Source organism: Macaca fascicularis, chromosome 12 (genome assembly GCF_037993035.2).
Source record: "Macaca fascicularis isolate 582-1 chromosome 12, T2T-MFA8v1.1".
Taxonomy (NCBI): domain Eukaryota; kingdom Metazoa; phylum Chordata; class Mammalia; order Primates; family Cercopithecidae; genus Macaca; species Macaca fascicularis.
Genome location: NC_088386.1, coordinates 77604875 through 77622604, shown reverse-complemented (window position 1 = coordinate 77622604; position 17730 = coordinate 77604875). Strand labels below are relative to the sequence as shown.

The 17730-nt window shown below is 35.1% G+C and overlaps 1 protein-coding gene across 2 annotated transcripts in view; it reads right to left on the bottom strand.

Moving 5' to 3' along the window:
• The window catches only part of PPP1R1C (protein phosphatase 1 regulatory inhibitor subunit 1C), a 142600-nt gene that overhangs the window by 69570 nt on the left and 55300 nt on the right, over positions 1-17730 (bottom strand). For both annotated transcript variants that reach the window (XM_005573648.5, XM_074009563.1), the window contains exon 3: positions 2217-2254. In XM_005573648.5, coding sequence (XP_005573705.3) covers positions 2217-2254 — 38 coding nt within the window. The remainder of the gene's footprint in view (positions 1-2216; positions 2255-17730) is intronic.

The window sequence follows — 17730 nt, the reverse complement described above, 5'->3', positions numbered from 1 at the left end:
AGCCTTAGATTTGCATACAAAATACGATGCCATCAGACCTCTGAGGGAAATAAATACTGTGCCATGTTACGAAAAGCTTTCTGATTTCTCCCTGTCATGAAATAGAATCGAATTAATGAGAAATTATATACAGGTTAGTGATATCACAGACTTAAGAGATATATTAAGTCTACTTAATCATAAGATTCCTCATTCACGGCAGCCTTGAAATCATTTTACTTTCCTACCTAATAACATTAATTTATTTTTAAAAAGAAAGAGAAAAAGAGACACCAATCCTTTTCATTTGAGAGAAAAACAGTCTGAGTTCTATGATAAAGTATATTCCAACACAGGGAATAATAGTATCTGTTCGTGGGGTTACTGAGTGATTCAAGGGGGACAATGAGGATCCTTGGAAAGTAAGAGCAGTCTATAGCCATCTTGAATTGACGTGTTCAACTATTACCTCCAGTTACTTGAAATTATAATGTTGAGGTAACATTCTTCATATGTTTAAAAGATAAGTCCTTTCCTAAGAAAACTGCTATGTGACGCTCTTACCTAAGCATTATTGGATCGGGATAAAGTTATTGAAGAAGAGATTCTGCATTTCAAAATGACAAAAATAAGAACTTATTTCAGGATCAAAATACAGATAAGGATACAGAGCTCTATATAATGGATATACATATTATTCATTTAATAAATTATATGGTCTAACCCCCAATTGGAAAATGCCAAAGACTCCATTTTAATAGCATGTTGATTTATGTTTTAATGTGGCAAGGGTACAGATCTTAATCAATGAGTTTTCGCATCTGGGGCAATTACTTTTGCTTTGAAAAGCTCAAGTGTAAATAGTTACAACACACTTTTTGAAGATTGTTCCAGGCTTGCTATGCACATTAGGAAGAACATAATGTACAAGGTTTGAAAGAAACTAGAAACTGTTTTACAAAGTTGTAAACAGAGCTTGAGGCATCTTTCCTTGTGCCTACTAAAGATTAACTGCCCTCAAAGGTATCATCAAGATGTTGTTTATCTGATGCAGAAGCAATCAACTGAAAACTAAAACTTTCAACAAAACAGTTACCAAATCCATATCAGATGAGCAAATAGTATAAGCAAATTTCTCCAGAATAGAGTTTTGTGATACCCACATACTACGCACAAGTATAGACAGGGTGACTCTACATTAATGTTAAATGTGTGGATGATTGACATTTCTGGGGCACTTATACTGTTTCAGTCACATCTGGCTGGTTTTGAGAAGCAATCACTTCAGGAATTTTTAATGTTTACTTCCACACACATATTTAAAGATCAAATAGAAAATCAACTCTACAGAAATTTTTTGTTGTTGTTGTTTAGTAACACAGTGTAAACTTACTAATAAAAACTACTTTGTATTTATGTAAGAGTTTAGTTTTCAAAGCATTTCCACTTTCACTATCTCACAAAATTTTCAGAAAAGTCTTGTGATACATTATTTGATATTTTGCCCATTCTACATTTTTCTCTTTAAGTATTGCTGTATGCCTACTCCTGCGATCAAGGAAATTGATTAGTAACTCTGTACAGCATCCTATTCAATATTCATTTCATTTCTGGGAACTAGTTTATTCACTTTGTGTTTCATACATTCTCTGTTATATACTCTCCTAACCTCTCCTGGTTCCTATTTTCTATATAAACTCCTACACATGTACGTGGGGGGAATAGTGAGTGACAGTGTTCAGACAGCCTGCTGAATTTAAATCTGAGTACATTTCTAGGTGAACCCCTTGGATCTGGTTACTCAGGCTTTGGAGGACTTCAGTCCCCCTAGACTCTGGCCTCAGACTTTTGGTTCCACATACCAGAAGACCCTTTAAGAGGTGTCATCCCTCCACCCTCATCTCCTTGCTCTGGGATTCCAACATCACGTGGCTTAGCCTGTGGTATGTATATATAATCACTCAATAAATTGAAGTTGTCAATACCATATTTTGCCATTAAAAGTGATGTTTTATTTTAAAAGTTTTTTCAGGGGTTAGCATTACATAGGTAGAGAATAAAGGTAACCGAGAGGCAGAGATTTTAATGACACTGTATTACTGTTTATTCAGTCAGAAGGAGCAATCTAAAGTTTTATTACAGTTGTATCATATTATTTATATCACATCAAATCGAGCAAATTTTTGCATTTTAATTGATTTGAACACATTTATACAAAAATATTTTTAAAAACTTACTTCCCCTTGTGTGTTGGGCACCCTCTTGTCATCTATTTCTGTAAGAGAAATAGGTATAATGTATTAGGCATGTAATATTCTTTCTTGTAATGCATATATTAACATTTTCAACAACACAGATAAAAATGTTTTAATAATTGCCTTATACAGAAACTATAGCTTACAGCTAGGAAGGAGAGGAGGACAGAGGTGAGTGGTTTCCTTCTGATATAACCTTCTCCCAAAGGTTTCAAAAAGGTATAGAAAAAGCTTTCTTCTTGACATCCCAGATTTCTCACCTTTCAGCAGTTCAGAAAGGGGGCCAGGGAAGTGACTCTTGGAACAAAGTTAGGTGTCATCAGCCTTACACTTAAGGTGTCAGCAACCTCCTCTCCTCATTGATTGTGCTGCTGCTGCTGCTGCTATCCATTAATGAGAGTCTTTGTCAAATTTCCTCAAGTTTGTCACTACCCAAATCAAATCTCCTTTTCCACTCAGTCCAATCACTATGACTACAAGGAAGGCAGTACCCTCTCTAGATATGTATCTGGAAAGAACTAATTGCTCCATCAAATATTTCTTATGACAGTGCTTGGGTGGCTTCTTATGATTGTGCTGTGTATGAAGGGTTGTGCGGAGTGGTGAGGTGGAGGAAGAGATGCTTACACATGCCCCTTCCACAGCAGGAAGATGTTCTGGGCTGGGTTTCTTTTTCACTTTGTCACCTACATTGTATGGCATCTGCCTCTTGACCTAGTTCCCCTTTCCTGATCCTTATGCTAGGCCCAAGGCTCAAAGACTAACCCCATGATCCAAAAACTGAATGAGAAGTTCATCAAAGAATATCTGCTTAAAGACAATGATGTAGATCTGTAGTGACATGAAAATATATGCCATGTAAGTGAAAAATATTTCAAAACTAAATGAATGGTATTTTTATTTAATAAAGGATAGATATATGTAGATAGAGTGATACATATATGCATAGAAGACAACCCAATATGTTAACTGTAGTTATCCTGAGGTGACTGAATAACATATTCTGTTTTATCCCTAACTGTACTGCTTTTCTTTTTATAATGAGCATGTATTACTTTTATAACAAAAAGCAGTATATATGTATATATGTGGATATATATACACACAAATATATACATATATGTAGTATAATTTCTCTATAAATGCAACCATGCATGAAGTTGGTATTTCATATAGTAAGAGAACAAACTGACTAAACAGCTAGAATGGGAATAGTATATGGAACCATTGTTTATTCTAATCTGATATCTTGGTTACTAAATGTTAAAAAGTTATGGAAACTTCTGATAAATTGTACTTTCTTTATATAAGGGAGGACAGACAGTTTAGTGTGGCAATCACAAGTGTCTGATGCAATAACTGTAAGTATGTGGGGCATTTTCAGGCAGCTATGAATATATTAAATTGAACAATCCTGTCTGCAACATTTTTTTGCTATCACAAAATATCAAATATGATCCACTGTAACAATGTGGTACTGTGATCCATTGGATTATTAAATACCAGTGGGGTTTCTTAATATTTTGCTTTTGATTAGGAATTTACAAAATCCAACCCAGGACCTATAACTTTATGTTTTAGAAACACAATGGGATCTGATCATTCAGATTTTTACTTTTCCTACTGTCTCACTACAACACCCACTAAACCAGTGTTTTCCCAAGGCAACTATGAGGGCTTCACTTATTAAATATTTCAATGAAAAAACGTTTGTTCTGTTGTTGCTGTTGAGTTATGCTTATTAAATTATCTATGTTGCGAAGGCAAGGATTAAAAAAATCAGTCTTATATTCTTGTCTTGAAATTGAAAAGTGAAAATTAAATAACTCACTTTTCAGGTAACATTGACTCAGACAAAAGTACAAGGGAAGCCAACAACAGATCATAGTTTTCTTGAGATTCACTGATTTAAATGTATTTCTATTTTTCTTAATAGATTGTTACTAAATTGGGGAGGTTAATGTTTTCTGCTTCCCAAGAAGCTCATATAGACACACATGCATGCACACACACACCGTGCACATCAGCACATGCAGTGGGACCACAGACCACCACAAATACAGTTTCTCTCTAATTTGTACCAAGAAGGTTATAACCAAAGGAGAAGACTCCCAAAATATATGCAAGTCTTGCCAGCTCTTTACATAAAAACATAAAAATGTCCTCAATAATATCTCCTTTCTTTTTCCTCAGGGCCTCAAATTCTGACCCCATTGGCAGTCTCAGAAGTCTTTAGGAAACTGGATAGCACATGAAACATAAGAATATACCCCTGTCTTCAAATATTGTTTAGCTCTCTCATCAAACCAGAAAAAAAAATACTATTTTGGAGTAGGGTTGAACAAAATCAGTTTGTTAGCAGATTATCCATTATCAAAAAATATAAATTTTCTGAAAGAGGCTTTTGTAGCTACTCCAGCCATATCTTGTCTATATTTCTCCATTTCTCAAGGACCACTTAGTCTGAAAGAAGAAATTTCTTGGTTTGGAAGGAAAATGTAAAACTCATTTAAGTAAAACATTTTAAGAAATGTTGTCATCATTAAAGATGAAGATAGAAACAGAAATTTCTGTTTTGAGTATTGATTAGTTAGAATACTCTTAGGATATTTAAATTCATGAAAGGAACAGGACAATGAGAATGCATGTGGATACACACATAAACTATAAACACCCAGCGTCTCCTTGTCTTAGTCAATGATATCTCATTCAATTTTGGAAAACTAGTTGTAATAAAAAATTAAGTGCCTACAAAAATGAAGTGTAAGAGCAAAGGAAACACGAAGAACATTGTCAAAAAAACAAGGAAAAGTCAACTATAATAGAATGAGAACTGTAAGTACTAAGAAATGGGCAGAATGCACAGACAGAACACTAAGGAAAACCTAAAGAGCCATGGTTGAGGCTGGCAGAAAAATCTGTCTTGGAGAAAGCACTGGAGAGCATACATGATATCTAATACTGTTTCTTCCATTTGTCTGTCATGACCACACTTAAGCCAAGTAAAATTCCTGAAATACAGAGTTTTCCTCATGTGTGAAATGGAAAAGAGGAGGAATAATAATTCTGACTCTGCCTTCCTCGTTTTCTCATAGTTTGTTTTGAGGAATAAAAAAATGAAAAAATGAGAGCACAATTTCCCACTCCTTAAGTACAGACTATAACTTCCTTCCAAAGAGTGCAGTATGGAAAAGGAGCAGGAGGAAATGAGTCTCTTTATGGTGGGGAAACTTAATTCTGCCAGGTGACCAAGGTCAACACAAGTCATAATTTGTGTTGATCCCTTGATACGATGCTATGAAGGTGGGACTTTATATCAATGATCCTCCTCCTCAAACCACTTAAGCCCAGTCTAGTCATGAGAAAAGCATCAGATAAATTCCAAGACAAGGGCATTGTACAAGATTGCTGACCAGTACTCTTCAAAACTGTCAAGGTCATGAAAAACAAGAAAAGTCTGAGAAATTGTCATAGCCAAGAGGAGCCTAAGGAGACATGATAATTACATGTAATGAGGTACCCTAGATGGGATTCTGGAACAGAAAAAAGGGCATTATAAAATTATCTCAATAAACTATGGATTTCAATTAATAAAAAATACATCATTATTGGGTTATTAATTGTAACAAATAGTAATGACATAGAATATTAAGAATAGGAAAACTATGTGTGAGGAAGGTGCTACATGGGACTCAATGTGCCCTCTGTTTAATTTTTCTGTAAATCTAAAACTCTTTAAAAATTAAGCCCATTAATAAAAACACGAAAAATAAAAAAATCACTAAATACAAATAAGTAACCCTAAGAGTACATTTTTTTCTTACTGTCAGAATTCTGTGTGTATTTTGAAGAGCAACAGAGAGTGATGATTAGAAAGTAGGCAATGTAACTAAAAACAAGGTCATGAAAATATCATTTTAAATTATTACATAGGGCCAATTAAACAGATACAAGGAAAGGCAAGAGTGAGCTTACAAAGAGAATATTTCAAAGTTTAGTTGAAGTTGTTGAAAGCTGATGCAAGTAAAAATGTGTTAGAGGAAAAAATGAGGAGTTAAACAATTTTCAAATAAGTCCATAATAATGGGAGCACTTTTCCTTGATTTATTTACTGACTGAATGTGGGGAGATAATGGAACAAAGTATAAAATAAAATACCACTAGTATCTGTTTGATTATACATATCCCCCAGCTTGCTGCTTCTGTGCATTTATCTCCCATATCCAGAAAACTCCTGCCTTCATACCAAATACTACTATCCCTCAGAGTTCTGTTCAAATGGCATTTCCTCTGAGAAATCTTTCCCAATTCATGTCTCCCCTATGCTCAATTGGAACTCATCTCTTCCCCAACCAACACCCACAGCACTTCCTTTACTCCTGTCTCATAGAACTCATCACCATATACCCTATATCATGTCCATTAGTGTTTTTATCTCCCCAGGCAACCTGTAAAAGAATGAGGATTATCCTCCATGTTTGACTTTTCCACACCTCTAAGCACAATAGCAAAGCTGGCACACAATAACAACCTGTCAAATAAATTTATCTTACTGCCTGTGTTTCAGAAAACCAGACCATCTGTTTGCTGTTTCTCTGTATTCCAAATTATAATAGTAGTGCAATTATTTGCTCACAGTAGGTGCTAAATAAATACTTTTAACAATTTTTAAGTGTTCAGTTTGCAAACTTTTTAAGGCAGAATCCATCACTTCCATTTTTAAAAATCATTTTACTAGGTTCAAATGCTACAGACACTCAAATTCTTATAAATATTGCCTAAGTAGCTCAAAGGGAATCTTAGAGGAAAAATAAGGATGTATGAATTCCCTCTGTTGGTTTCTAGAGATTGGGAAGATATCTATTTCAAGGACAATATGTATAAGACAAATTAAAAATAAGTGGTAGGCAAGGTCAAATCAGATATATAATTTTATAGAAACTAGCCTTAGACAATAACTAAAACCATGGAAATGAATAATTTATTCAGGATATTGGCTGCTAAAGAGCACTGACCCATATATAGAATGCTTTGGTAAGAAGAGACTCAGTTTCTTAGACTAAACTCCAAAGATACAGACTTTTGATGAATTTAGATAACAGAGGGTCACTTGAGTCTTCATTTTAGGCAGCTATTTTGGAAATGTGAGGGAAAAAGTCAGTTTAGTGGAAATTGGAGGACTTCCAATAGAAACAGTCTTGTAAGTTCATGCTTTGAAGACTCTTCTGCTCAAAAGCAATAGCAATGGCAGATTAAATACAAAAAGAGATGACTAAAAAGATAAAGCCACAGTTGAAAATTAGTTAAACGTCTCCAAGGACCATAAATACAAGAAAAGCAAAATGCAATAAGCAGGTTGGAAACCATGGGCCTGAAAGTCTTTAGATCCAGAAGTTGACCAAGGCAACTAGAACTTCTAATCTCTCAGCTGAACTGACTTTCTGTGAAAGAAGTGACAAAGGCCAGACTTGCTGCCTGGAAGTGGAAGCAGGGATCTCTCATCTGTGTTGAGAAAAGGCACTGATCTGTGTATTCAGTGAGATGGGAGAAAGTGGACATCTTAGAACAAGCCACCACAAGCTAGGTAATTGCCTCTGCTTTACTTCTAGTATCATCATAAAACAGGAGTCCTTGATGTCCCACTTACGACCTCATTCCAGATGAAAAGTATATATAGTACTGAATACAGAAAGGCTCAAGAACATTAACAAGGAAGAATGAGCATAAAGGAGAGAAAATTTCCACTCACAAGGAGTTGAAAATTAAAATTTCGAGACATAAGAAGAAAAGGAAAATTATTTTTTAGGAATACTGCTTAAAAAGCAAGAGGAATATGAATTCTTCCAGGTGAAATGAAAACATCAGAGCAATCTGAAAACATCAGGGCAGTTTTAAAATGTCTCTAAAATGTATATATTTTGGACTTACAAAGAGATGAAGAAGAAAGCATAATTTCTCATGAGAAATCATGAAGCCAGAAGGAAGCAGCACAACAGTTTCCAAGTACTGAACAAAATGAATTTTCAACTGTAGAATTCTACATTCAGTAAAATCATCCTTTAGCAATGAAAGAGAAATAAAGTTTTTCTTTACCCACCATCAGACAAAGGAAACCAAGAGAATTTGTCACTAGCAGATATACCCTCACTAGCAGATGTACCCTAAATGAATGGCAAAGGAAATCCTCTACAACCAGAAGAAAAATGATTGAAAAAAGGAGTCTTAGAACAACAGGAAGAAAAGAAGAATAATGAAAAAAGCAAAAATGTGAGCAAATATCATAGATTTTGCTACCTCTCTTGAGTTGTTTACATTATGGTTGACAAGTAGATAAAAAATTATGGTTCTCAACCTATATAGAGGGAATATTTAAGATAATCATATAAGTAAGAGATGGTAAAAAGACTTAGAGGGAAGTAAAGACACTTAGAGGGGAGTTTCTGTACTTTGATAAAAGTTGGCACCAGCAAACTGTGATAAGTATGTATGCATAATAGCACAATTGCTAAAAATCCATACAAAGAGATAAACTAAAAAATGTTATAGATACATCAAAACGGAATTATAAAACTGTTCAAGTAACCTAGTGAAGATAAAAAAAATATATAAAGGAGAAACAAAAAACAAAGTGACAACTGGAAAACTAAAGTGGTAGATGTAAGTCCTACCATATCAGTAATTATATTAAATATAAATGGCCCAAATAAACCAATTAAAAAACACACTGGGCCAGGTGTGGTGGCTCATGCCTGTAATCCCAGCACTTTGGGAGGCCAGGGCAGGCCAATCGCCTGAGGTCAGGAGTTCAAGACCAGCCTAGCCAACATGGTGAAACCCTGTCTTTACTAAAAATACGAAAATTAGCCAGGTGTGGTGGCATGCACCTATAATTCCAGCTACTGAGGAGGCTGAAGCAGGATGGTCACTTGAACCCAGGAAGCAGAAGTTGCAGTGAGCCGAGATCATACCACTGCACTCCAGCCTGGGTGACAGCAAAACTCTGTTTCAAAAAGAAAAACAAACACACACACACACACACACACACACACACACACACACACACATTGGTACAGTGGATAAAAATCAAAATAACCTAACTATACACAAGGGCATTATGTTGAGTGAAAAAAAAAGCCAATTTCAAAAGGTCACATACTGTGTAATTCAATTCATATAACATTTTTGAATGACATTTTGTTATTCAAGATGGAGAAGAGATTAGTGGTTGCCAGGGAACAAGAATAGTGAGATGAGGAAGGAGTGGGTATAACTGTAAAGTAGTAGCAAGAGGGAGATCTTTGTGGTGATGGAATAATTCCATTTGATTGCCATAGTAGGTATGCAAATCTACGCAAGTGATAAAATGCCATCAAACTATAAGCACACATGTACTCACTCATGTCAATTTTATGGTTTTGTTATTGTACTGTAAATGTTACCATTAGAGAAAACTCAGTGAAAGGAACCAGGAACCTCTCCAGGCTATGTTTAAAACTTTCTGTGAATCTTTTATTATTTCCAAATTAAAAGTTAAAAGAAACAAATTATGTCAACAAAAATTTGAGATTGGAAATAATTTAAGAAAAAATTAATAAATCAAAAATATTACTGAGAAATTTACCCAAATCCAATACCAAAAGATAAAGATATAAAATACATGAAACAATGGTTAACAGACATAAGGAAGAGATTAAGAATCTGGCCAGGCGCGGTGGCTCATGCCTGTAATCCCAGCACTAATCCCAGAGGAAAATACAAAATTAGCCAGGCATGATGGCAGGCACCTGCAGTCCCAGCTACTCAGGAGGCTGAGGCAGGAGAATCGCTTGAACCCGGGGGCGGAGGTTGTGGAGAGCCGAGATCACGCCATTGCACTCCAGCCTAGGCAACAAGAGCAAAACTCCATCTCAAAAAAAAAAATAAATAAATAAATAAATAAAAAGTAAATAAATAAATAAAAATCTGCAAAAAACATATAAAAGAGCAGATTTAGAATGAGAGGCTAAAAGAAATGTTAGAAAATGTTTTATAAGTGAAGAGATACATAAATATTATAAATAAAACAGATGCCAAGAAAGTTAATGAAAATAACCCTACACCCAGACCATAGAAGTAAAAGTTTATAACATCACATTTAAAAAGAAATCTTGAGGGTAACAAGAGCTAGAAAGGACAATTATTAACTGTGGGAAAATCTCACCTGCAATAACAAACGGCAAAGGCAAAGCCATGGAAGTAAACAAAACTATTTTTTTCTACCCACTAAGTTGTATTCAAAAAGGATACAGCCATTTTCAGACAATTGAAAAAGATCAATCATTACAATGACTTTTATTTTATCAATGAATAAAATCGATGTATATTTATACATTCCAGAGTGTTTAAAAATAAAAGATCAACTATTCATTCAAAGTGAATAAAACAAATATTTGTACATTTTATAAATCCTTTAGCTGAAAACATTTTTCACCGCAACTAGATTATACATCTCCAGACAGAATGGAAGAGGGAGGAAACTGTAGACAATTGTTTCCAAACCTAATTTTATCCTACTCTAAGAGCAGAATTGGTTTATTTTTCTTACTAATATCTTTCTTGAACAGATGAAATTATCAAGATAAAAGTCCTTTCTTTTAAAAACATACACTTTTGTGCAATAAGCTTGTTTTTCTTGGTTCCAAAATAACTTCAAAATAATTTCCTCCTTATTCTGAATTTTTGGAGAGTATCAAAAAAGAGAAAATTTCTTTTTAAAAGGGAAACATATTACTACATTTTATTTAGAATTCAAACATATGATTTTTTTTTTTCTTGGCTCACTCATTTGGGAGCTACTCTAATGAGCTGACAGGAAGTCAGTCTATTTTAGTCATCAGTCAATAAATTATGATATTATTTTATTAAGAACATGTTAATAAAAATTGTATGTTTTGTGATTTCAATTAATTTTATGACAAAAGGTTAAAACACAAATACTAATCCTAAGATTAAGTGGATAATATCTTTTTCTTAATTTACAACAGGGCAGGTTGAGCAGCAAAGTGGCAGCCTGCTATGTTGGGGCGATGGCCTCATTTTCGTCATATTAATGCGAGATACATAAGCAGGTGAGTGTCAGAGGAGAAGGTAGGATTGCGGGCAATCCTAAACCAGTTAGTTAGGTAGAATTCACTGAAATTGAATTAAATTTCTCAAAACCACCATCGCTGTGTGGGATGATATGATACACAAAAGAAATAAACTTGATTATTTCACTTATCAAAGCATTCCTTTGGCATTGTCTAAAAATAACTATTAGCTGATAGAGCCAAGCATCCCTGCTCTAATAGGAGAAAGGAAATTGAGATTTCCCAATATTCTTTTCCTTCCATGGCAGAGACTAGGGTTGTGTTCAATGATACATGTTTTTCTCACCATTTCATTGACACTTTTTTAATCTGATGATTTACTTTTATTCCATCCCTTAAAACTAATCCTAGGAAAGAGCTTAGAGAAATTTCCTGAATTACCTGGAGCAACAAAGAAAGACTAAAAGGTAAGTTTTTAGTTATATTGCTAGCATTTTTGTTAGATACAATGGTATTTGATACCTTTTAACTTCTATCAAATTTATTATTTAAAAATCATCAATCTACAATTGATGCTTAATAATTTTGTCAAAAATATAAGAAAAATATTCAGTATTAATCACTATATTATCGCGGTTTTTTTTTTTTTTTTTTTTTTGAGACAGAGTCTCACTCTGTCGCCCAGGGCCTGGAGTGCAATGGCACGATCTCAGTGGCTCACTGCAACCTCCACCTCCTGGTTCAAGCAATTCTCCTGCCTCAGCCTCCTAAGAAGCTGGGATTACAGATGTGTGCCAGTATTATCACAGTTTAAAAAAGGGTTTTGTAAAATATTAACTCTCAATCGCCACTAAATCTAAAACATCTCATATATACTTTAATATCAAATAAAAGAAAACAAACGGTTTAACTGTATTTAAAGAGTGGGAATAAATATAGAGAGGTCATTATGTCAATGTTACAATTCACTCTTATGTGTGAGTAAAATTTATGATTAAGAAGTGTTGTATAATTGTTTTCTAAGGCAGTGGGCGTCACCTAGCACAGCTGTGGAAATTCCACATCTTTTCACACGTACGTTTAAATTGAAAAATAGAGGCCATGTAAGTTTATGAAGTATGGTGATAAAGTAAATTTATGACTTTTTTTTTTTTTAAATGTCTATCAATGGAAATCCCGTAACTGATGTGGTGATAATATTTAGTTGCCAGAAAAAACCATGGCTAAGCCTTAAGAATATTCCCACTTCTCCCTGTATAGGCCTGAACTGGAAAAGTCATTCATTAAACTATAGTTTTACACCGGTCATGGTAAGTATTACTGAAGGCTGATTCTTTATCTCTCCATCTCCTTTAATCTGTAACAAGGGAGTGATCGCTACAGTTCCACAGACTTTAAACACTGGTCAGCATTTAAGTTTTTCTTCCATCTTTCAGGAGGCACTAAGAATATATTTTGCACAGAAAACACTAATAAGATTGCAGAATAAAAGTCTCAATTATGCATATATTCTTTCCCCACTTCTTTTACTCTTCTGTTGAGTTAGTGCTTAAAACAAATACTGCATCTTTCTCCATCAATTTCTTCCATGAAATTCAAAGTATTCAGGTGGGGATAGGTTATTTTCACATCCAGCCTGTGTGTCTCGCTGGATTATGAGAGGCTCAGCTGCTGTCGTTTTGTTTTTCTCTGAAAGCAGGATGTGTTTGATTCCCTTCTTTTTAAAGTTACTCAAGAGAAAATGTTGACTGCTGTGACAAAATCTGGATGAAATTGTAGTTCAATGTGTTCTAAGACTCATACTCTAGGAAATGTATGCAGAGTACACTGAGATTAATAAATGAAGTGGAAAAATCTTCTATATTAAAATGTTTTTCTTTTGAAATTTCTTGTCAGTTTTGCATGTGTTTTATACTCTGTTTTTTGCCAAAGTTTAAGTATTGGCTTGTGGATGACAGGTGAACAGATATGATTGAGGTAATATTAGTGTTTAATTTGGCTAGGGTCTGGAAGAATCAAACAAATAGGCAAGGCTGTGAGATCAATGGATGACTTATTGCCAGAGTGTGACACTATGATCAGAGAACCAGGTAAGGCTGGCATCTGAGGAGGTAGTCCTGACACTCTGTTCAGAATTCACACATGAACAGAACACACAAGCAGAGGCTTGCAGGGTGGAGAGTGGGCTGCAGAGGCAGCACTTTTGTATCCAAAAGACCAAATTGAAATAAAGTCAGCAGATGGAGTGGAGTTCTGAGAGATAATTTAGTCCTAAAGACCAAAATTAGGCTTTTTAAAGAACAGTACAAGATAGCAAGGTGGTATAAATAGATGGTGAAGATAAACTTCTACGAAATCAAGCATTAGCATCAGAGACACAGCCACTGAGAGCCTGGCTGTGAGAGGAGAATAGTTACTAGAAAACTGAGTAGGAACTATAGGGGATAATCACAAAACTAGGAAAGTTAACAAACAAAAAACTTGCCTTGGTATTAAATTTTGAAGTTTTGCTTGAAGTAGTATGGATCAGTTTACAGCAGGTCAATGATATTGCTTAACAGAACTAGAAAAACAGGATAAATTATAAAAGACAGCAAGACCTGACGAAGCAAGAAAACTACAGAGAGCAGAGACATTCAGAGCTCGAGGCTCACAATTCAAATTTGGCCTCTGGCAGAGCACCACTACAGGAGAACAGAAAATCCACAAGATATTTTGGCAATTGTGTAAGACTAGAGTGATAAAATTGAAGACTTCAGGGAATTAAAACATGTAATTTGTCTCTGCCTTAAGATATTTGAGAGTTTCTGAAGCTATACTGGGTGAGTGAATAAATAATATGGAAATCTCTTGAAAATAGAATGTAAATTTTAAAAATACAAAGACCGCAGACGATTAGTTGAAAGGACTAGAAAAGATACAAATCAGAGGTAAACTGAATCGTATTAAAACTAAAATCGGGACTTTCCTAGTACAATTTATTATTGGAATACATGATCAGTTTCCTATTCTGCCTCGCAGAGGAAAAGGTAAACCCCTGTATGTTTCGGGGCCTGAAAGAATGCTTAGCATCTCTCTAAGTTTAGTGTTCCACCCCTCTGTGTAATAAGTTGAATAGTATCCCAGTTTGCAGCCAAAAGATTATATTCAGCCAAGGCTGCAAACTGGGACACTATTAAAAACCTTAGTATATTTTCATTAGCTTTTGTTTATAATCTTTTCCTGCACTATTTTGTGGGGAAAAAAATAATTCTGTAGAGAAGTAGCAACAGAGAAAAACAATTTATGGTCCTCCTTTTGAGGTGCCCTTGAAAGTTTTTTTGTTTGTTGGTTTTTTTTTCTTTGGTTTTGTTTTTTTTGAGATGGAGTCTCATTCTGTTACCCAGCCTGGAGTGCAATGGCATGATCTTGGCTCACGGCAACCTCCGCTTCCCAGGCTCAATTGATTCTCCTGCCTCTGCCTCCTGAATAGCTGGGACTACAGACGCCCACCACCACATCCAGCTCACTTTTGTATTAGTAGAGATGGGGTTTCACCATGTTGGCCAGGCTGGTCTCGAACTCATGACCTCAGGTGATCCGCCTGCCTCCACCTCCTAAAGTTCTGGGATTATAGGCGGGAGCCTCCACGCCCGGCCTGCCCCAGAGATTTAATCATAAGGACATCAGTGCTATCTTTGACAGTCTCCGAAGGAATTTACCATCATGTATCTGAAAACAACAGTGAAATCTCAATTATCACATTTCAGTAGATTCTCCATTTTTGTATCCAGCATGTTTCCCATCCAGCTACTCACCAGGCCCAACCCTGCTTAGCTTCCAAGATCAAATGAGATGGGGCGCTTTCAGGATGGTATGGCGGTAGACCGTATCTAACATGTTTGAAGGTAAAATCTCTTTCTTCACAGTGACCTTTGGATTACAACTATTGACTAGGTAATCTACAGTTGAACAATATAAGGAGGGGACAAAAACAAAAATTCCATAGAAGGCTTTAGATCTACTAATTCAAAACAATCATTGACCCATGAGCCTTCAGAATTGAATGGAAATAAATCAAAGAGAAATGAAAGAAATTGTTATGCACAGCTCAATTTCATTTTGCATGTATAGTTGTCGTTTCCTTGTGTTATTAGCATTCTAGCATAGAATCAATCTGTTCAACGTGCCACAGAAATCTATCATGTATTTCTTACCTACAGTAGAGGAGTAGAATTATAATTTCTTTTTAGTAGGGCTAAATGCAGTAGGGCTATGAAAAATCTCCTAAGCCAGCTATTGTGAAGCTTGTCTTCCTGACTTATCAAACTCTCCTTTCAAAAATGAGCTCTGTTTATAAGCCCTTTGCTGGGCTGTGTTGAAGGCCTATCATTTGGGGCTTCACGTTAAGCCACTAGGCAGTGGTTTCAGTTGTGTTTTTCTTTGAGTTCTCAGAGTTAGTCAAAACTGGGTTCCAAACTGAAACCACCAGAACAATAAAGTTATATGCACTGGAAAGGGGAATGTGAGGAAAAGAAGAAAATTGGAAGAATAGTTTTACCCTGTTGTGCCAAGATTCACACAGCTGTATTTTTCTTTCAATATTATTTATAGCTTTCCATTTTAAATGATGAAAGTGGGAACATACCTCATTACTTAATATATTTTTATCTCTCTGAACCCCCTAAAATGGCTCATTTTAGGGGATACCAATAAGAACCTGGTATAAGATATTCTCTGTGGAAATAGTGGTGGAAATTACAAAGAAAACACAAGATAGATTATGCTGATTTATTCAAAAAGAACTCTCAACCAGGAATTGTCCCATCTTTCAGGTTGGAAATCTTCCAAACTACCTTTCTGTTTATATTTCTTAATTTCTGCTGCCACTTCCAAGCACAGTAAAAGAAGAGCAGAAAAAGTAGATTATTTGAAACCTCAAGAGTCTGCTTTTCATTAGTATTCTCAAGTTTTAGGAACTCAGTTTCTCTTATAAGACATATTTTATCCTACCACACAACCATTTTATATGAGAACCAAAGAACTATTGCATCATCTTATCAGTTGTGATTTTCAATCACTGGTACATTTTTTTCTGCCTTCTTGGAGTTTGAATTTGCCACGTTTGCTCCAGAAAAATAAGTTGATTCGTTTAATGGATGGGTTTTCTTTGGGGATGACATCAGTTTAAACAGCAATACTTATTCCAGTAATTCTAGTTTTTTAAAAAAAAATCTATCTTCTTTTGAGAGAATTACCTAGAGAACTGATTGTAAACATACTTTTAACATAACTTTTACAGATTAGAAATAATTATTAGATGTTTGAGGCAATGTTGGAAAACTAATGAAGTAATTATTTAACGTGCATTTAATCCCTTCCCAGTAATATATTTTTATGTCATTTTGATCTATAGATTCCTTTAAATAGGATTTGAATAATTTAGGCATTAATCATTTTAAAACACTAATATTTCATTTTTCTACCTAAGATATCACAAAAGTATTCTCATCAGAGTCCCCAAATAAAGTCTTATGACCAATTTCTTTACAAGTAAAAGTAGGGGAAATAATTGATGTGAGCATGAGAAAATTATTCAAAGATTAACAATTTGAACGATGATGACAGGAAATTTTGAGAGGATTCACTTTAAACATGGTTCTGAGAGGCAGTGGAATAAGAATAGAATTAGCTGCTTACCACTATTTGAAATATTTAGTTCTCTTTTTACTTCACAGAAATGTTTTCTCTTTTTTTTTTCATGGAGGTCGCTAACATTGACAGTGACTTACTAAATCTGCTTTGTAACTTGCATTAGTCAGCCAGAGCACTTGTAATAGATTTTCATTTCTAGAGAAGATATTGGAATGTAAAGGTAAACTTGTAAAATATTTCTTTATATCTTGTAAATTTAATTACTTGCCATGATTGTCCAACTTAAAATTATTATCAACGTATTTCTTTTTTTTTTTTTTTTCTTTTTTTGAGACGGAGTCTCGCTCTGTTGCCAGGCTGGAATGCAGTGGTGCAATCTAGGCTCACTGCAACCTCCACCTCCTGGGTTCAAACGATTCTCCTGCCTCAGCCTCCCGAGTATCTGGGATCACAGGCAGACACCACCATGTCCAGCTACTTTTAGTTATTATTATTATTTTTTTTTAGTAGAGACAGCGTTTCACCATGTTGGCCAGGATGGTCTCGATGTCTTGACCTTGTGATCCACCTGCCTCAGCCTCCCAAAGTGCTGGGATTACAGGCGTGAACCACCGTGCCTTTGAACTGCTAGGTAATAATTTTCTATGACTAATTTGGGGATTATCATTCATGCATACAAACTGAAGCAAAGCTATGTTTAATATTGGGTTTCACAGAGAGTAGAACAGTGGTTACTAGGGACAGGGTAAGGGCAGGGGGAATGGGAAGATATAGGTCAAAGTACAAAGTTGCAT